Below are 21473 nucleotides of genomic sequence, written 5' to 3' on the forward strand. Positions count from 1 at the left end.
CTGAATGTTGAGATTTAAGCCAACTTTTTCACTCTCCACTTGCACTTTTATCAAGAGGCTTTTTAGTTCCTCTTCACTTTCTGCCATGAGTGATGTCATCTGCATATCTGAGGTTATTGATATTTCTCCTGGCAATCTTGATTCCAGCTTGTGTTTCTTCCAGTCCAGCGTTTCTCATGATGTACTCTGCATAGAAGTTAAGTAAGCAGGGTGACAATATACAGCCTTGACGTACTCCTTTTCCTATTTGGAACCAGTCTGTTGTTCCATGTCCAGTTCTAACTGTTGCTTCCTGACCTGCATACAGATTTCTCAAGAGGCAGGTCAGGTGGTCTGGTATTCCCATCTCGTTCAGAATTTTCCACAGTTTATTGTGATCCACACAGTCAAAGGCGTTGGCATAGTCAATAAAGCAGAAATAGATGTTTTTCTAGAACTCTCTTGCTTTTTTGATGATCCAGCGGATGTTGGCAATTTGATCTCTTGTTCCTCTGCCTTTTCTAAAACCAGCTTGAACATCAGAAAGTTCACGGTTCACGTATTGCTGAAGCATGGCTTGGAGAATTTTGAGCATTACTTTACTAGCATGTGCGATGAGTGCAGTTGTGCAGTAGTTTGAGCATTCTTTGGCATTGCCTTTCTTTGGTGTTGGAATGAAAACTGACTTTTTTCCAGTCCTGTGGCCACTGCTGAGTTTTCCAAATTTGCTGGCATATTGAGTGCAACACTTTCACAGCATCATCTTTCAGGATTTGAAATAGCTCCACTGGAATTCGATCACCTCCACTAGCTTTGTTCATAGTGATGCTTTCTAAGGCCCACTTGATTACACATTCCAGGATGTCTGGCTCTAGATGAATGACCACATCATCTAGATGTGGTGATTGTCTTGGTCGTGAAGATCTTTTTTGTACAGTTCTTCTGTGTATTCATGCCACCTCTTCTTAATATCTTCTGCTTCTGTTAGGTCCATACCATTTCTGTCCTTTATCGAGCCCATCTTTGCATGAAATATTTCCTTGGTATCTCTAATTTTCTTGAAGAGATCTCTAGTCTTTCCCATTGTCTTCTTTTCCTCTATTTCCTTGCATTGATTACTGAAGAAGGCTTTCTTATCTCTTCTTGCTATTCTTTGGAACTCTGCATTCAGATGCTTGTATTTTTCCTTTTCTCCTTTGTTTTTTGCCTCTCTTCTTTTCACAGCTATTTGTAAGCCCTCCCCAAACAGCCATTTTTCTTTTTTGCATTTCTTTTCCATGGGGATGGTCTTGATCCCTGTCTCCTGTACAATGTCACGAACCTCATTCCATAGTTCATCAGGCATTCTATCTATCAGATGTAGGCCCTTAAATCTATTTCTCAGTTCCACTGTATAATCATAAGGGATTTGATTTAGGTCATACCTGAATGGTCTAGTGGTTTTCCCTATTTTCTTCAATTTGAGTCTGAATTTAGTAATAAGGAGTTCATGATCTGAGCCACAGTCAGCTCCTGGTCTTGTTTTTGTTGACTGTATAGAGCTTCTCCATCTTTGGCTGCAAAGAATATAATCAGTCTGATTTCGGTGCCGACCAAAAAGCTGGTGTGACTTGCTTTATTGCAATAATCACTGTATTGCAGTGGGCTGGAACTGAAGCCACACTCACAGTGTCTTCAAGGTTTGCTTTTAATAACTTTCTGTAGACTCTTCAGTAGTCCAGCCATGTGTCATTTTGGGGTCTGTTTCTATTTATTTTTGTCATTATAGGTTAAATTCCTCTGGTTTGCATTTCTAATAATTTCTTATTGGATGACAGACATTCTAAGTTAAACCTTGGATTCTGGATATTTTTGTATTCATATTAATATTTTTGAACTTTGTTCTGAAATGCAGATGAAGTTAATTAGAAATGTATCCTTTTGAGTCTTGCTTTTAAGTTCAGTTCAGTTGCTCAGTCATGTCCGACTCTTTGCAACCCCATGGACTGCAGCATGCCAGGCTTCCCTGTCCATCACCAACTCCTGGAGGCTACTCAAACTCATGTCCATTGTGTTGGTGATACTATCCAAACATCTCATCCCCTGTTGTCCCCTTCTCCTCCTGCCTTTAATCTTTCCCAGCATCAGGGTCTTTTCCAGTGAGTCAGTTCTTTGTATCAGGTGGCCAAAGTATTGGAGTTTCAGCTTCAGCATCAGTCCTTCCAATAAATATTCAGGACTGATTTCCTTTAGGATGGACTGGTTGGATCTCCTTGCAGTCCAAGGGACTCTCAAGAGTCTTCTCCAACACCACAGTTCAAAATCATCAATTCTTCGGTGCTCAGCTTTCTTTATAGTCCAACTCTTACATTCAAACATGACTACTGGAAAAACCACAGCTTTGACTAGACGGACCTTTGTTGGCAAAGTAATGTCTCTGCTTTTTAATGTGCTGTCTAGGTTGGTCATAGCTTTTCTTCCAGGGAGCAAGAGACTTTTAATTTCATGGCTGCAGTCGCCATCTGCAGTGATTTGGAGGTGGAGTTATCGTTCCTGTGTTTATTTTTATAAAGATACACAGATAAATGTTTTCTTATTTCCTTTTCTTTCTTTTACAGAAATGGCCTGTATGTGTTCCTTTCATTCATTCTTAATGCTCATAAGTCTTTTTCCTTACAGTTCTAACATTCTTACTCAGGCAGTAATTACCCCTGGCCTAACAATTGCATTAGTCTCTTAATTAGCGCTCTCTGGTTTTCAGACTCTTCGCCGTCTGTAATGCAGTGTTCAGATTCCTGTCAGAATGATTATGAAATACAACTCTGATAATGTTTGTTGTTGTTCAGTTGCTAAGTCGAGTCTGGCTGTTTGCGACTCCATGGACTGTAGCCTGCCAGGCCCCTCTGTCCGTGGGATTTCCCAGGCAAGAATATTGGAGTGGCTCACCATCGTCTTCTCCAGGGGATCTTCTGACCCGGAGGCTGAACCTGGGTCTTCTGCGTTGGCATGTGGATTCTTTACCACTGAGCCGCCTTGCAGACCCTTAAGTTGTCTGATACTCTGTAAAAAATCAGTTGGCTGTGTTGCATATGGTTCCGCTTTTGGTCTCTGACCATTCATGCCTATATGCCTTTTCCTCTGTCAGTACCGTGTTGTCTTGATTGCTGTTGTATAGCCATCTGATAAGTTTTTCAATTAGGTGATGTGATTCCTCCAATTTTATTCTTCTTCAGAACTGTTTTACCTATTATGGTATCTTTGCTTTTCCATATAGAACTGTCTTAACTATATCTATAAAATATTTTGAGATTTTAGTAGTAAATATATTAAACCAATAGATCACTTTGGGGAGAAATGGCAACTATGTTGACTCTTTCATTTTATGGATGGTATGACTTTTCATTTACTTAAAATTGTTTTTGGTATTTTCATCAACAGTTTTGGGTTTTAGCATCCAGAGTCTGTACATGACTTGTTAGATACATACCTTAATTTGTAAATAGTATGGTGCTTTTAATTTTGGTTTCTAATTGTTGATTGCTAGCATATAGACAGGATTGATTTTTTTTTAAAATGTTGGCCTATATCCTGTGAATGTGATAAATTCACCTAGTCTAGGAGTTTTTCCTTTAGATTCTTTGGGATTTTCTATGTAGATTGTCATGTTATCTGTGAATAGGGCCACTTATGTATATATCCTTTTTGATGTGTGTGTCTTTTATTTCCTTTTCTTGTCTGATTTCACTGGCTAGGATTTCAGGTGATACATTAAATAGGAGTGGTGTGTGTGGACATCCTTGCCTTCTTCTCAGTCTTAGTGGGAAAGCAATGGAGGAGATGCTGGTTTGACTCCAGGGTTGGGAAGATATCCTGGAGAAGGAAATGGCAACCCACTCCAGTATTCTTGCCTGGAAAGTCTAATGGACAGATGAGCCTGGCAGACTGCAGTCCATATGGCAAAAAACTGGGCACCACTGAGTGACTGAGCACACTCAGTCTTTTATCATTAGTGTTTGTTAGCCTATAGATACCAGTAGGTGCTCTTTACCTAGTTGAGAAGGTTCTCTTCTGTTCCTAGTTTGCGGAAAGTTTTTCTCATGAATGTGTATTGAATTTTGTGAAAAATTATACTGTGTTGGTGAAATATATGATTTTTTTTTACACATACCTCATTTTAATTGATATTTTTCATGATAAATGTTGTTGAGTACCTTTTCTTCATGTTCTTACTGATCATTCATGTCATATAAGTTGTCTATTAAAGTTTTTCCCATTTAAAAAAGAATTTATTTTTTAACAATGATAAGCTTTCAAAAAAATTTTAAGTACAGTGCAAAATTTATCGCTTTTCTGGAACCATTTTAGAGCCTTGTTATAATACTTAAATGTATAACTTTACAATTAAGGACATATATTACATGTTCTTAATACATGTATCAAATTCAAAAAATTACATTGTGGCATTTTTGCCATCTATTCTTTGGATTCCATTTAAGTTTCGCTCAATTGTCCCTGTAGTGTCCTTTATGCATGAAGAGTCTGATTCAGAGTTTACATGTCGTATGCAGTTGCTATAAACCTTTCGTCTCCTTCAGTCTAGAGAAGTTCCTTCCTCTTTCCTCGACTTTCATGGCCCTGACTCTTTCGAAGATTATGTCATACTTACTTCATAAAATGTGTCCATTTGGGGTTTTCTTAGGTTTACTCATGAGTCCAGTTATGCATCTGTATCAGGCACGTCAGAGGAGTGACGCTTCTTAATGCATCTTCTCAGTTTGCTCATTATTTCAACGTGTCCTATTACTAAGGATGCCACTTGGTTAAGGAGCATCTGCCAGATTTCATAGCTGTAAAGCTCCTCTCTGCCCCCGCCACCTTTGAATAACTATTTTGTGGGAGGGGCTTTGAAACTGTGATATACCATTCTAAATTTTGGGTTGTTTATATCGATATGATATCCTGGTTTTCTGTTTCATTTGGTGTGTTACAGCTTACTAATTTATTTATGACCGCACTGGGTCTTCGTTGCTGTGCATGGGCTTTCTCTAGTTGCAGTGAGCAGGGGCTGCTCTAGCTGCAGATGTTCATGTCCCTGACTTGGCTGGTGGGAGTTTTGTCAGTCTGGTTTGTGTGTCCCTTTGACATAGTCCCATCATTCTTGGAGCGATGTCATCTTTCTGGCGAAAGATGATTTAGGCTCACTGTGTACTTTGCCTACCTTGACACTGGTTCTTTTATTGTGTAGTGGTATTTAGAAGCCAAGATCTAGGTTCTAGATATGCTTGCTGTTATTGGGGTGTTGTTGATCCCGGTTCCTCTCAGTGAGAAGAGGCTAAGGAATATTTGCATATATTTACATACATATCTCTCTTAATATATTTACTTGTTTAATCTTCCCAGTCTCTTAGATAATTAATCTCTACCACTGTTGTTGCCCTTCCCTCATGAACATGACCTCTTGACCCATCTTAGACTCCAACCCCTTGGCCCCCATGGATGATGGACCCACCTGCACAAACTCTGACCTCCCCACCCTGCACACACACACACACAAACTCTGACCTCCCCACCCTGCGTGCGCATGTGCACACACGCACACCACACACACACACACACACGGCTGCCTTCTTATATAAACACCCTCCTCACCCAATTTGAGCTTTGATACACTGCCTCTTGTCATTCCTTGTTTGGGAGTTTGACCCTTCTTGAGCTCTCACTCCCACACCATGAATGCTACCCTCAGATGTGAATACCTTCTGTCCCCCACTCGGACTCTGACATCCTACTCTTGGCCACTGGGGCTCGTCTCTCCACGTTTCTCATACACACACATGTAATGGAAGGAAGAAAATAGCAGCACTTTCCTTTTTATTTCTAAGTCGAAGTATAGTCATTTTGGTTTTCATTTGTAGATTTAAAAAAACAATACGCTATGGATACAAATCCTTTGTCAGATATACGTATTGCAGATATTTTTCCCAGTCTGCTGGCTGCCTTTTCTTTTTTTTTTTTAAGATCTGCCCCCCTTCCCCTCGCAGTATGTGGGGTTTTAGTTCCCTGATCTGGGATCAAACCTAGGGCCGTGGCAGTGAAAACACCGTGTCCAACCTCTGAACCACCAGGGAAGTCCCTGCCTTTTCATTTTTATTAAGCCGTCTTTGATTAGAAATCTGCAATTTTGAGAAATTGCAAATTTTATCATGTTATCAACATTTTTAAAGGATAAAGTTGGTGTTTTTTAGAAATCTTTCTTGGCCAGTGAATATTTACTTTACCAGTTTCTTCTATGGAAGCCTTGTATTTTTTGGCTGTTAAATTTAGGTTTGGCTCCCTACTTTATCTACTTTGTATCTACTTATTTGCTAAGTTCTAGAATAAACATTTAATGCTTCCAGAACTGGCCGTGTGTGTATATAGTGAAAATATTATCTTCAGGAGTTGCTGCTTGCTTTAGATCCACCCTTGCCCTCCTTCAGTGTGGTTGTGTTACTTGAAACACATAAAGCAACAAAATTTAAAGTATCACAATGTTTTCTCCTTTTAAGGCTGTGGGAAAACAATCATTGTCATACTTTGCTTTGGGAATGTGAATCTGTACAACTGTTTTTGAGGGCAACTTGGCTGTTAACAAAATTACTTCTACATCTACCTTCTGATTCATCGTTTCTACTTCAAGAATTTACCCTGAAGATATACCTTCAATAATACAAAAGCATAGATTCACAAGGTTATTCAAGGCAGTGGTGTTTCTGTTTGTAAAATATTTAAAAGCCGTCTAAATGCCTTCATGTAGGGAAGTAGTTCCATAAACAAACTTCGGTATGTTTGCATCATGGAGCATTATACAGCTGAGAAGAGAATGAGAAGGAATGTCTGTAAAATGAAAGAGTGATTTCCAGGATACGCTGTGGTTTTTTTGTTGTGTTTGTTTTTGTTTTGGGGTGCATCGCTGCATCTTAGTTCCTCGACCAGAGATCGAACCTGTGCCGCTGCATTGGAAGTGTGGGGTCATGCTGTGGAGTGGGTATTTTTTCATTCATTGTGCAGGGCATTTTGCCTTATTAAATAAACCTGAAGACTCGGGTCTTTTAATTTTGGGAAAACTTACTATCCTCTATTCTGTTTTCTCTGTTTGGAACTTCTGTTTGTTGTATGTGGGACTTTTCTTGATGCAGTCCATTCTCTTTTTCTTTTGAGTCACTTCTCTGGGGAATAGCCTATTGGTTGTTGCTGATTTTGGGGGGGGGGTATTATTTTAAATTACTAGCACATTGCTCATGGTCTCAGATGTTTCTTCTTTTTGTTTTTTTAAAAATAGCATTTTGTGCTTGTCTTTGTCTCTCTGAGAGTATTTGCTGTGGGAGCTTCATTATCTCTGTTTTCTTTCAGTTCCTCCTGTTGTTTATTTTGGTTGCTGGCCTTCATGTAGCAGTAGTGCTTACTTATCTGGTGGGCCTTGATAGATCATTCACGGTGAGAACTGGCACATTCTGTGTTGCGGACGCTACTTGCCGACTCTCGTCGAGTGGGGACCTGGATGTTGTGTTTTTTAAATTCCTCCAATTGTCTGTACCTTGAAGGTGTTTTTCCTTTAGCTGGTCACTGTTTGCCAGGTAGCAGAGAGCAGGCTGGGGTTGGAGTTGTAGGGCTGCCACTGTTGGGAGAGCTTTGGGAGTCAAGTTGAAGGAGAGAGCTAGTGGTATCACCATTTTGTACAGGTCTTTGACTTAATACTTTGGCTTACGGAGTGTGGCACCTCACTCTCTCCGTACTCCTTGAGCACGTACTCCGTCTTCTATTCCAGAAAAGCATTAGCTCAGTTGTGTCTGACTCTGGGACCCCAGAGACTGTAGCCCGCCAGGCTCCTCTGTCCATGGAATTCTCCAGGCGAGAATACTGGAGTGGGTAGCCATTCCCTCCTGCAACAGACCTTCCCAACCCAGGGATCGAACCCTGGTCTCCTCCATTGCAGGCAAGTTCTTTACCACTGCACCATGTGGGAAGCCCTCTATTCCAGAACCTCTCTGATTTAGTCCATTCAGAATATAAATCTCCTGTTTTCTTCTGGACCCGGAGGAGAATATTGTCTGACTGGGGACAGAGAGGAGATGTGAGAGGTCTAACTTCTTAGAATTCCAACCAGTTCTCTTGTTTTCATTCCCATGCCTCACCTCTGTCGGCAGTGGTTCCTGGTGCCTCTTAATCCCTGTCCCTGTAGGGATTTTACAGTATGGCTGGCCTGCTCATTGTGACTTTTCCTTCTGCTGTCTTAGACTTCAGTTGTCTTTCCTTGCTGAGTATTCAGTCACTTCTTGTCTTCCTACCATTCATCTTCTGTAATTCTGTTGATAGTTCTCATGTGCTTCCTTTTCTTCCTTTTTTCTCTTTGTGTTTATACCGTTTAAAATACAGCCATTCCAAATGAGGCTGCAGGAGTTTGCAGAGAGCTGTGTGTGTGTTCATTTCACCCTGTTTAAATGGGAGCTGCAGCTTTTGTGCAGAGAAAGTGGGAAGTGCCTTTGACTTCCACACCAAACCCTACCCTTATTCATGCCATCCAGGCCTGTGGCCCTTGTTCCTTCCCAGTAGCAACCAAAGATTATCATCAGTTTAAAGTGCATCCTTCTTATTCATATGTATCCATGAAAAATGTGTGCTTTGTTTTTGTAGATGTATTTTTTTATTCCTCTTACCTTCTGTTTAGTAGTATATCATATCAGTATTATCTATCCAGTACCCAGTTATAGACATTTAGGTTTTTCACACTTTTCCCCAGTTTTGCCCAATTATAAACTGTAATAGTAAAACTGCTGTAATGATCATCCTTTTACTTTTGTACTCTTCATATGCAAATGTGTGACATTTTTCTAGGAGATAACTTCCCTATCTTTTAATGGGTAAAATGGAGGTGGTCATTGAGGGGGGGCTCAAAAATCTTTCATTACATTTTCTTTATATCTATTGGTGAGAAAAGTAGAATTACAAAACTTCTACATGTTTAAAAATTTTTATTGAGAAAAGTGCTTTTTTAATGGTCTAGAAAGAAGAAAGAATTTATTGCTAAGTCTTGCGATCCCATGAACTGAAGCCCGCTAGGCTCCTCTGTCCATGGGATTTCCCAGGCAAGAATATTGGAGTGGGTTGCCATTTCCTTCTCCAGGGGATCTTCCCAACTCAGGAATTGAATCCAGGTCTCCAGCATTGCAGGCAGATGCTTTACCCACTGAGCTATGCAGAAATTCCCCATGGTCTAGTAATCCCTTGTTTGGTCTTCCCAGCTGGCTCAGTGGTAAAGAATCCTGCCAATGTAGGAGACTTGGGTTCAATCCCTGGGTCGGGAAGATCCCCTGGAGAAGAAAATGGCAACTCATTCTGGTGTTCTTGTCTGGGAAATCCCATGGACAGAGGATGTTGGTGGGCTATGTAATAGTCCATGGAGTAGCAAAAGAGACTGACACGACTCACCGACTGAATAAATCCCTTATTAACAGTACTAAAACACGAAACACTTTGAGAATTGAAAAAACTTATTCCTAACTCATTTGGTAGTAAAAACCTGGCTTGTCTAAACTCATTTGGTGGCAAATCTCTGCTCTAGACTGACAGGGACACTTTAAACCTATTTATTTCACTTGGTATATACATATATGTTAATTCAAAAAACATTAACGTCTGTGATTGTGAATTACTGGTCGTGTTAATATGATATATTGCCATTCTGAAATTCAGGAAATCTTAACTTCTAAAGTACATCTAGACCCAGGGGTTTCAAAGGAAGGATCACGGGCCTGTCAACTAGAAAGTTTGTTTGCAGCCATCAGTGGCACATCAACCAATTTATTTTGGTTGATAGAATTTATTTCTGGTTGATGAAAACTACTTTTTTGTCATTAGTGAGATCTCAGACAATTTCTTCTCTTTAAATTGAAAGAGTGTGTTCATTTTCAAAAGAATAGCTCTTTCTTTTCTCTTTGACAGCTGTAATATTGAAATTGCTTGTGATAATGCAAATGGATTTCAAATTCAAAGAACTTATTTTACATTAGGTATTTTAAAAAAGGATAAAGCCTTTTCTCAAGCATACACAGAGGTTGCTTTTTACTAGTTTTAATTTTCCTTTAGGGTTCACATAAGAAAGTTAAAACAGTAATAGACCATTGTCTAATGATGTTTTACTTTGGATCTATAAGCTTTTTATATACTTTAATGTTCTTTATTTGGTTTTTACAAATTTTTATTAGATTCGTTCATGTTTTCAAAGGTATTGAATTTAGTAAGCAATTTTTTATCCCAAGTTTATTGGGATATAACTCACAGACCATATAGTTTACCCATTTAAAGTGTACAATTCAGTGGCTTTTAGTATATTTGTAACTGTGTGCAACCATCACCATTATCTAATTCCAAAACATTTTCATTCCCTGTAAAGAAACCCCACACCCTTTAGCAATCATTTCCTGTTCTCCCCTTCCCCACCCCCTAGCACTGCTAATCTTCTCCTTTAATTTGTGTGTGTAGTTAATCATTAAGTTGTGTCTGACTCTTGGAACCTCATGGACTGTAGCCTGCCAGGCTCCTCTGTCCGTGGAATTCTCCAGGCAGGAATACTGGAGGGGGTTGCCATGCTCTTCTCCAGGTGATCTTCCAGACCCAGGGATCAAATTTGGGTCTCCCGCTTTGTAGGCAGATTCTTTACTGTCTGAGCCACCAGGGAAGCCCACTCCTTTAATTTACTAGAGCTTTATTTTTTTAAAAAAGCAGAGCCTCTCATCTTGTTCCTTTTTGAAAATATCTTTTGCTTATTTGTGGCCCATTGCTTGTCCCTGTACAGTCAAGTACTACTAAAAAAAAAAACCATTCAGCTGAGAGTTTTATTGGATTTCATTGAATCTGCTAGTCAGTTTGAAGAGAATTGACTTCTTTACAGTGTTGAGTCTTACCTTCAAGAACATGATGTAGCTCTCCATTTATTTCAGTTTTAAACCTGTGTCAGTAGTTTTGTTTTCTTCATAAAATGGTTATGTTTCTGTTGTGAGCTTTATCTCAGAGTAACTTACATTCGTTGTTATAAATTACATTTTCTAATCATTGGTATTATTGCTGATGTTAGGATCACTGGCTTTTTTTTTTCTTTTGATGTGATTTTGAATCTTACATCCTTGCTGAATACTAGTTTGGAGTCTCTTGGATCTTCGATGTAGCTAATTATACTTAGAAATTATGATAGTCTGATTTCTTCTAATTTCTTCTTGTTTCTTCTTGCTATGCATTGGTCAGGAATTCTAATATACTCTTGAACGGTTGGTCTGTTCTTAGCTTTTAATAATACACGTTAAACAACCCTTCGATCAATCAATCAGCCTTCCCTAAGAGACAGTATAGATTTTTTTTTTAAACATTTGACTTATGGGAAAGTATTTTATCTGGTTTTATTTCTTAATACTGATTGTTCCCCTCACCCTCATCACTAGTGTCTTTGCCAGTTGCCTTCCAAACGAATAGATTTGTATTTTAAAAACATTTGTTTGTGTTACCAGGTGAACATGGGTAAAAATTATATGGCAGGTGGTCTTTGTACTGCTTTTCGTCGTACAGCTTTTCTTTAAGAGTGAAGTTGTAATGAACTGCTGATGTATGCAGCAGCACAGACGACTCACGAACAGGAGACTGAGGGACCTCCTTGGCGGCCCAGCGGTGAACCGCTCTGTGCTTCCACTGCGGTGGGCACGGTTCGATCTCTGGTCAGGAGTCTAAGATCCCGCACGCCGTTTACACAGACAACAACAACAGGCAAAACTAGTTTCCAGTGGTAGACATTGAAACAACCATTATCTCTTGGGTGAGAGGGGCAGTGTTTGTGCAGACTGACTAGGAAGGGCACAAAGGAAACTTCTAGGGGTTCTGGGTATGGCCTGTGTCTTGATAGGCATTTGTCAGGACTAATCAGGTGGTATACATTTCACTCTTTGTAAATTATCCCTCAGTTTTCTTTAAAAAGGGAAAGAACACAAGGGGTGTACATTGATTCAAGGACGTTCTCCTACATAAGCAGAATACAGTTCATCCATGTTGTAAGTACCTGTAGCTCACTGGTTTTTTTATTATTGTGTGATATCCATTTATTGTGTATTGGTCAGTACAGTCGTTGATCAGTCCATGTAGTGATTCTGCTGATGGGCACTTTGTTTACAGCCGAAGTTACAGATGATGGTGTCATGAGCATCTGGGTATGTTTCCTGATGTGGACATGCATGTCTTTCTCCAGGGAATTGAAACCTAGGACTGACTTGCTGGGTTATAGGACGTTTATATCTTCAACTCTGTCAGATAATGCCAAACTACATTCTCAAATGCTTGAATCCATTTTCAGTGTCCTTGTTCACATCCTCATTAGCACTACTTGGTATCGTTAAACTTTAATTTTAGCCATTCTTGTGGATGTGACATCATCTCATTGTGGTTTTAATTTGCTTTTTTTTGGTGTGTCTTCCTTACTTAGTGAGGTTCAGTATCTTTTCATGTGAACATTGGCCATTTAGATATCCTCTTTGGTATAGTACCTAATTCATGTCTGCCTGTTTTTCTTCCTGATTGTCTTTTTCTTTCTTTCTTTTCCTTCTTTCTTTTTGACTGCACTTCATGGCATGTGGGATCTTAGTTCCCCAACCAGGGATCAAGCCTGAGCCCCCTTAGTGAAAGTGCAGAGTGCTAACTACTAGACTGCCAGGGAAGTCCCTGGGTTGCTTTTTTTTTTTTTTCTGACTTAGGGAGTTTAGATACAAGTTCTTCATTGGTTATATGAGTTGGAGCTCTCTTCCTCAGCTCTGTAGAGTAGCCTGCCCTTTTTACTCTATTAATGGAATTATTTGCTGAACAGAGAATATTAATTTTAATGTTCAATTGATTGATTTTTTCCTTTTTAAAATAATGTCCTGTGTGAATCTTAGAGATGTTGGGTTAAAAAGTATATCATTTTTAGATTTTTGCTCACAAATTTCTTAACTCACTATCTGTATATAAACTTTTAAATACCATTTTCACTCTCACCAACAGTATTTGTGATTTCCCCACACTTTTGCCAGAACTGGAGTTTTGGGGTCCTTTTTGACAATTAATAAACCTCTTTTTTCATTAAATTGAGTATTTTATGTTAGTCTGCCTGTATGATTGAGGGAATAAATTTATTGCATCATTCTAAGAACATGGCAGCCAATAAGCATAATTGCAAGATTAATACTAAAAGTACTCTTTAGCTTTTGATCCTTGAGGCACATTTATGGTTGGTAGGGAAAAGAAATAAAGATATAAAAAGCCATTTTGTTTTTATTAATTAGGTCAGAATGATATTGGCTTAAATTCATGAAAACAAATTGATGAAGACTTACTACAGTAGTCCCCCATTGTCTGGTGGGGAGTACGTTCCAAGACTCCCCAAGGGGAGGCCTCAAACTGTGGATAGTACCTAGCTCTGTATATACCTATACATACTTGCCTATGAGAAAGTTTAATTTTTATATTAGGTACAGTAAAAAGTATAAATCAGACAGAGTAAGGAGTGCCAGCAGCACCGTGTTTGCCTTTGGGGCCATTACTAAGTAAAATAAGAGTTGCTTGAACACAAGCGCTGCAGTAACCATGACTGTCGATCGGATAACCGCAGTGGCCACTCAGCGACTCACGGGCAGGGTATGCTAGACAAAGAGACAGTCCACTTTCCAGGTGGGGGTCAGACCTGGACAGCATGAGATTGCACCCCACTACTCGGAACAGCGGGCGGTTTGAAACTGATGGATTGTTTTATTTCTGTTACTGTCCATTTAATGTTTCTAAACCATGGTTGATCATGGAAGGTTAAAGAAACCTGAAGATAAGTAAGGGCTACTATATAGTAGATCAAAGGACCCATGGAATTAATGAGTTAGAATTTTGTGGCTTTCCCTTGTAAATTTTTAACATGTTTTTAAGTGATATAATCATGATTTTGCCTATTCTTTTTTTTTTCCTTTCTCTTTTAATTCCTTCCCTGCTCCAATTCTTTAAAAAAAGTACCCAGAAGTTAAACACAAGAAAGCTCAAAGAGCCAAGGCAAGTCTGCTCAAGAGTAGCAGGCTCCCTCCCACAGGAGCCAAATTCTGGAAGCTGGGGTCTCCACTCAGAGTCTGGTAGTATGGTGCAGAATAAGGTAGTTCCAGAAACTAGTGGTAACCCAGCCCAAAGGGGCTTTCTGCACAGGGACACCACTAACAGGGTCAGGCCGTGTAAGAAATGATGTTTGTTGGACTTGTCAAAGAGCTTCTTCCCATAGGCATTTGGAAACTGGGCTCCATGTGCCCCATAGGAGGCCAAGCCTAAGGCCCCAGCTCTGAACAAGGCACCCCCAGGCAGCGGAAAGCAGCCCTGGGACCGGCCATGGCTGTCGACAGTCCCGCGCCGAATGAACACCGCCTGGCCCCCCCAAGAAGCCCTGCCTATTCTTTTTCACATACTTTTATTCAGAGAAGGCATCCCCACCCCAGTCTGTTTCTGCTCCCCCTCCTCCCCATCCCCCAGTATTCATTCATACTCCTTCCTGGTTTCAAGATAGCTCCTAAGTTTTCCTTGGAAATGGATATTGATTTGAGACTCTTCAACAGACACTGTTGGAAGAAATGTTTGTTAGGAGATGAAATTTGGAGTGGCACTCTCCTCTACACGCTAACCTTTTTCCTGCTGTCTTACTTTAGATCTTTATCCTTTTCAAGGGCTTTCTGTCAAAGTCTTAACTCTTCTTCCTGCCTCCAGGCTTCCTGTGGTTAATGGAATGAAATTCCTGAAACTCAGATCATTCTCCTGATTAATATCCTTCAGAGACTGTAAAATAAATCAGTCTTAATCCCTCAGCACAGTGTCATGACAGTCATCAACCCTCTTGCTGTGTCTGTCCTGCGCGCACATCCAATTTCTCACATGCCCGCTATTTAAAACTCAGCCCAAGCAGCCCATCTCCTGGGAAAACTTAACCTCCCTGGTCCTAATCCTGTTTCTGTACCTCCAGACCCTCTCTGCTCCAGCTCAGTTAGATGCTCCCTGTTCTGGGCTGCCCCTGCTCTCTTCTATCCCTGTGCTTTGTATTGTTACAGCTTGGGCTTTCTCCTCTACTCATTTAGGGGCAGGGCTCTGATTCCTCTCCTTAGTCCCACCCCACCCCCCACCACAAAACTAGCATGGTGTAGTTTATAGGAGGCACCTCATAAATGTTTAATGAATGATTAGATGCAAAGTTATATCTGAATTTCTTGATGTATATATGAAAAGAATTTTCGAAGAAAGAGGTCAGTTAGAAAGGGATGGGAATTTAATCAGTATTCTAAATCCCGCTTCTCCGTAAGCAGTACACATTTAGGAATGACTGCTGTGCTTGTAGGATTTGTAGGGTTTTGCTCACCTGAGTCATGCCTTGTTGTCACAGAAGGATGCCCTGCAGTGGTCTCGCAGTCCAGCTGTGGTGGAGGGAGAGGAGCCAGAGGACACAGCTGATGTGGAGAGCTGTGGGTCTAATGAAGCCAGCACTGTGAGTGGTGAAAACGATGGTAAGTGCCTTTGACAAGATGGGCGAAGAGCCACAAACAGTCGAGCTGGGGACTAGCCTTTACTTCCCTCTCTTCCAGTTTCTCTCGATGAAACATCTTCGAATGCTTCCTGTTCTACGGAATCTCAGAGTCGGCCTCTTTCCAACCCCAGGGACAGCTACAGAGCTTCCTCACAGGTGGGAGTGCTTCGTGACTGGGTTGGGTAGATGAAGAGGCAGGCACAAGATAGAACTCCTCCTGCTGTGTTCAGTTAGCATGCTGAAGTGTGGAGAAAATCCCTGTGGTCTCCACCTGTTAGCATCATTTGACAGTGGGCCTTAGGGAAAGTGGGCAGTAGATCTGAGAACAGAGCGGTTTGTTTTTTCTTTTTACTGTGGATGGATGATTTCGTTTGTATTTATGAAAAACCTGGGAACATGCAGGGAGAAGTAGAACAGTGGGGAGAAAGAACATGAGCTTGGGAGTCAGTAGTTTGAATTGTGGCCCACCACTCACTAGCTTTGGGTAGATTCTTCATCTGGAAATTGGGGATAACAGTGCATTCCTTTCAGTATGGGATGATGTTTGGCACGGTGGCTCCATAGCCTGAGTCGTTGCTGCAGTCGGCATCACCTGCCCCTACTGGTTGAACACTAATTCTCTTTTACAAGACAGTGGGGGAGACAGTGGTCCGAGAGGGATGGCTGGTGTGACCTGCAGGTGATATGGGCTCTCCTTTTGTATTCTCTCTGGGGAAGCAGGCAAACAAGCAGAAGAAAAAGACAGGGGTGATGCTGCCTCGAGTTGTCCTGACTCCTCTGAAGGTAAACGGGGCCCACGTGGAATCAGCATCAGGTACGTGCCACCTTGTGGTTGTGATGCTCCTTCCTCAGGTCCTGGGGCCTGCCTCCCTCCAGCAGCAGTTTCTGGCCCAGGTAGTGCCGAGCCAGTACAGTCAGGAGCCCTCCTCTGACGGGCGGCGCACCACGGTGGTGAGACCCGACCTAGGTTCTGGCGCGGGCTCCGCTGGGCGCCCTCCCCTTGGCCTCACGGGGCGGTCGTGAGGGTCCGGTGAAGGCGTGTGCAGGTGCTTGGTAAAAGGTGCAGTGCTGTGCAAACTAAAGACAGCGGTTTGGCATTCTTACATGATATTTTAAAGCCAGACCAGGAGGTGGTGATCTCTGACAGCCCCAGGCTGGGCCGTGGAAGCACCGGTATTGCTGGCAGCATCTCAGGGAGAGCTGGGAGAAGTAAGCTTGTCTGAGAGCCGTGGGCGCGGCGCGTGATGCTCTTGACCCGTGGAATGCTGTGCCTTCAGGGTTCTCGGGCCGCCACGCCGATGGCGAGAGCGGCAGCCCGTCCAGCAGCAGCGGCGGCTCTCCGGCCCTGGGCAGCGCTGCTATCCGTGGCCAGGCCGAGCTCGCCCGGGACCCTGCCCCGCTCCTAAGAGGCTTCCGGAAGCCGGCCACAGGTGAGTGGCATGGCGCTCATTTCCCTACCTGTAAGGGGCCCCTGCAGGCCTAGAGATGATGATGTCTTCTGCTCCACTTCCTTTATAGTTTCTGTGGTTTGTTTTTACTTCTTGGGTGGCCCTCTGTTTTTTTTATTTCCTTTGGCTTTCAGCTTGTAGTTTGGTTATTACACAGAGAGTTTTCTCTGCTAGACTGAGAGGACTCCCTGTGGGCGCAGATGGTACCCCAGTGCTGCTTGTATGTCCCTGTAAGGGCCTAGCCTCTGCCTGCCTTGATATGGCTCAGAAAGTGCTCAAGTGAGTGAAAATGGCTTCTGAACTTCTCAGTGGAGCATTCCAGCATTTGTTTTCTTTCTTTGGTAGCATCCTGCCAAGTTTGTTCTCCACATCAGACGCCCTTTTTTTATAACCTAGTCAGTATGTGGGGTGGGAGCCATCCATTTGGGGCATGCAAATAAATTCAGTAGCATGCACCCCCTACCCCCAGTGGGGCTTACTTAGCAAGGCTAGTATGCCATTTGCTACTTCTGGCTCTATGTCTCAAAGCCCACATGCTGGGTTTTTGTAGAAGGGTCCCATGAAACTGTTAGGAAGACTAACCTTGGTTTCTGAGGATGAGAATGAGCCATTGCCCCAGTGGCAGCAAGGCTTGCTGTCCTGTAGCTTCCCCAGCTCCTCAGCAGTGCTCCATTTCAGTCTCCCAGGTCTGTATCCCATTGGCCGAGGCCTTTGTGAGAGGCACTGACATTTCAGTGGGCTTTAAGCAACTCTTACTGCCTTTCTGCCTGGAGGTCAGACCTCTCCAGTCCCTTCACTGAAGACTTCTGCAGATTTTTCTGTAGGACACTCACTAGGTTTGCTTTTAGACAACTTCGTACTTTCTCCCATTGACTTTGTGGAGCCTGTTCTCCAGCTTTGGGAGGGAAGTTCAGAGTCTGCCCCTGGTCTGAGTTTCTCTGGGAAGATTGTCCCTTCAGGCTGTGATACAATCTGCTACAAGAGTCTTGCCTGAGGTGATGCCAGCCCAAGTGTTCTCTTAAGTTCAATGGTAGCCAACAGGTTAGACTAGACTGGACGATTGAACCGAATGTGTGCAGATAAGTTCTGGGAAGCTTGGGTGCTGCCACCAAAGTTTTCCATCAGTTGGCATTGGCTTTTTTGCTTTAAGAAGCTGAAAATCTACATTTTGTTTCTTATGGCTTGAAAAATTACAGGTCAAATGAAGCGCAACAGAGGGGAAGAGATAGATTTTGAGACGCCTGGGTCCATTCTTGTCAACACCAACCTCCGGGCCCTGATCAACTCGCGGACCTTCCATGCCCTGCCGTCCCACTTCCAGCAGCAGCTCCTGTTCCTCTTGCCCGAAGTAGACAGACAGGTATGGATGGGAGGCTTCCTCTGTGCGCTCTCTGCACCAGCTTCTGTTCTCTTTCTAAGATGCTTTATTGTTTGTTTCATTCGTGTGCCTTTTTTTTTTCGGCCTCTTTCCTTCTAGGTGGGGACTGATGGCCTGTTACGTCTCAGCAGTAGTGCGCTGAACAATGAGTTTTTCACCCACGCAGCTCAGAGCTGGCGGGAACGCCTGGCTGATGGTGAGTAGACATTCTCATCCCAGTGGCTTGAGAGGTGCCTGCCATGTGTGGTGTCACTTGTCTCCTGGTGTTTAAAATCCAAACGCTTGTTTTTCAGTGATCTTTTTTTCAAGGAGTATTGAGTAAAAAGCAGGCTTTTCTCTAATTGATATGGTGGATATAGTACCCCATGGCTCTGAAGAAGCTACAAGAGTGTTTAGCTTTCACTGTTTTGTGTGTATATATATTCATCTATGTTGCCTCTTCATCATTAAAACTGTAAACTCCTATTCTTTCCAGTAACCATGGCATTGACCTGCTTTTTAAGTTCCACCAGGTACTCTTGTCCTTTTAGACATTGTCACTTGGAGTGAGTATTAGCTTCTCTGTAATTTTTGGCTGCACAGTATATGGGATCTTAGTTTCCTGACCAAGGATTGAACCCATTCCCCCTGTAGTGGAAACACAGAGTCCTAACCACAGGGCCTCCTGGGAAGTCGTGGTTGTTAGCTTCTCTTAATTCAGTTTTGTGGGGAGGCTATGTGGAAACTGAGCTGGGAGGTCCCCAGGACCTCTCTCCCGGCTTGATGATTTGCTTGGAGGACTCAGCCCATAGTTGTTCTCACAGCTGTAATTTACTTCAGGAAAGAATAGAGACCAAAATCAGCAAAGGGAAATGAGGGAAACCAGGCACACATTTCCCAGGTCCTCTCCCAGCAAAGTCCCACCGGATATGCTCAGCTCCCTTAGCAAGGAGTTGTGAACATATAAGTGAAGGGTAGTCTACCGGGAATCTCGTCCAGAACTTGGTGCCTCATGTTTTTATTGGGAGGTGATCATGTAGGAAGCCTCTGCTTGGTGCATACCTGAATTTGAGATTCCCTGAAGGAAAGCAGGTGCTCACCATTAAGCCATCTGGTTTGCATAAACTGTTTAGGCACAGTGAGCCATTCCTGTCAGTCAAGGGGTGGAAACCCTCCTGAAATCCAATTTCCCAGATGTCAGCCAAGGGCCCACCTTGTCAGCAGGCCTGCCTCAGCCTCCTCTGTTAACTTCTCCCTATGTGTGGAGTAAGAACGGTTCTCTTGTTGATTGGTTTTGTTTTGCATTTTTGATCAGTATGTTGCTTGCTTTCCAAGGACTGATGACCCTAGCGAGGAGTCAGTTTCCGTTATAATAGACGTGTTAGTTCTGTCCTGAGTAAGGGCAGGACGTGAGAGGGCCTAGGAGGGAGCCAGGAGCCAGCATGAAGATAGTGAAGGGTAGGGAATGATTTCCAAGCTCCCCAAAGCCAAGTGTTGTTTTGTAAACTCCTGACATGGTGGAACAGCAGGATTTGGCTTTTCCTGAGGCATATTAATCTCCTTAATGTGCTACTCAAAAAGTTTTGTTTCTCTCTAGGTGAATTCACTCATGAGATGCAGGTCAGGATACGACAAGAAATGGAGAAGGAAAAGAAAGTGGAACAATGGAAAGAAAAGTTTTTCGAAGACTACTATGGACAGAAGTAAGGCCCTGGGTGCTATGAGTTGTGTGGCTTCTGTGGATGGTGGGTGGGGGTGGGCAGAGCAGGTGTTTTCAAAGCTGTGCGTGTTGCTATGTTTCCCGAGAGCTGGAGATGGCAGGGACTCTCATTTGACTTGATGCCATTTGTGAGAAAGCTGACATAGGATTTCACATAGTCACCGTGCAGGTTGGTTTTGTTCTGAGAATTCTGGTAGCTGAGTGTATGTCATACGTAGTAGATGTGCTCTCTCCGCCCTGTAGCTGACAGTCTGACTTTGATTTGCAGGTTGGGTTTAACCAAAGAAGAGTCATTGCAGCAGAATGTGGGCCAGGAGGAGGCTGAAATCAAGAGTGACCTGCGTGTCTCAGAATCAACACGACCACAGCGTGGCCCAGCCACCCGGCAGCGAGATGGGCATTTCAAGAAACGCTCTCGGCCAGATCTTCGAACCAGAGCCCGAAGGAATCTGTACAAAAGACAGGAGCCAGAACAAGCAGAGATCGCTAAAGACACACAGTCCGTGGCACTAGACATCCCCCTCCACAAGGACGGGGAGGCTAAGACCGACGCAACAGGGGTGGGCAGCCCCCACCCACCTGGCACGTCCTCCGCAGCATCCAACCTAGAGAGTCCCGAATTCCCAGCGGAAACTGTGTCCTCCCGGCTCCAGCCCAGTCCCAATGACCCAGCACGTGTCTCTGCGTCTCCAGACAGAATTCCCAGCTTGCTGCAGGAGACCGTGGATCAGGAACCCAAGGATCAGAAGAGGAAATCCTTTGAGCAGGCTACCTCTGCCTCCTTTCCCGAAAAGAAGCCCCGGCTTGAAGATCGTCAGTCCTTTCGTAACACAATTGAAAGTGTTCACCCCGAAAAGCCACAGCCCACCAAAGAGGAGCCCAAAGTCCCGCCCATCCGGGTAGGTGGCTATGTGATCCTGGCTGCCCTGCGCCTGGGCCTTTGAGAGACAGGAGATTCGTGGGGCTCCTTTATAGGGACAGAAGGCCCTGGGCCCTTGTGCTAATTCTGTGAGTGTAGAGCTCTCTCTAGAGAGCTGTTCTTGAGACTAACGCCAATAGCCCAGGGCTAAGGTTCTTCTCTTCCTCACTTGGTTGTTCACCATTATCTCTACGGGTCAGAACCCTGAGGGGTTTTAAAATCTTTTACTAGGTGGTGGTAGATTCTTTGTGTAGTGACTCGCACTGTCCCACCAGAAATTAAATTTAGGAATAGGGAACTTAACAGCCCTTGAGCAGGGTCTCTTCAGAATGGTGTGATGTCTTGTACAGCTATGAAATGATTTGATTCTCTAGGCCATGACTTTTAAGCTACTAGGGTCCCAGTTCGGAGAAGGCAGTGGCACCCCACTCCAGTACTCTTGCCTGGAAAGCTGCAGTCCATGGGGTCGGTGAAGGTTG

General features: G+C 43.0%; 1 protein-coding gene and 1 pseudogene across 6 annotated transcripts in view; one reads left to right on the top strand and one right to left on the bottom strand.

Annotated features, from left to right (window-relative positions):
* ASXL1 (ASXL transcriptional regulator 1) overlaps positions 1 to 21473 on the top strand; it is a 66962-nt gene that overhangs the window by 40393 nt on the left and 5096 nt on the right. For 3 of the 6 annotated variants that reach the window (XM_069548314.1, XM_069548316.1, XM_069548317.1), the window contains exons 4-11: positions 15410 to 15530; positions 15609 to 15706; positions 16268 to 16364; positions 16828 to 16980; positions 18195 to 18358; positions 18476 to 18572; positions 19953 to 20058; positions 20344 to 20974. In XM_069548314.1, the coding sequence (XP_069404415.1) occupies positions 15410 to 15530; positions 15609 to 15706; positions 16268 to 16364; positions 16828 to 16980; positions 18195 to 18358; positions 18476 to 18572; positions 19953 to 20058; positions 20344 to 20974 (1467 nt within the window). Of the gene's footprint in view, positions 1 to 15409; positions 15531 to 15608; positions 15707 to 16267; positions 16365 to 16668; positions 16981 to 18194; positions 18359 to 18475; positions 18573 to 19952; positions 20059 to 20343; positions 20975 to 21473 lie in introns of those variants that run through there. The other 3 variants (XM_069548315.1, XR_011248238.1, XR_011248237.1) reach the window with 3 other exon arrangements.
* On the bottom strand, positions 14034 to 14372 carry LOC138929740 (transmembrane protein 256 pseudogene; annotated as a pseudogene).

The sequence above is a fragment of the Ovis canadensis genome, chromosome 13, assembly GCF_042477335.2.
Source record: "Ovis canadensis isolate MfBH-ARS-UI-01 breed Bighorn chromosome 13, ARS-UI_OviCan_v2, whole genome shotgun sequence".
Taxonomy (NCBI): domain Eukaryota; kingdom Metazoa; phylum Chordata; class Mammalia; order Artiodactyla; family Bovidae; genus Ovis; species Ovis canadensis.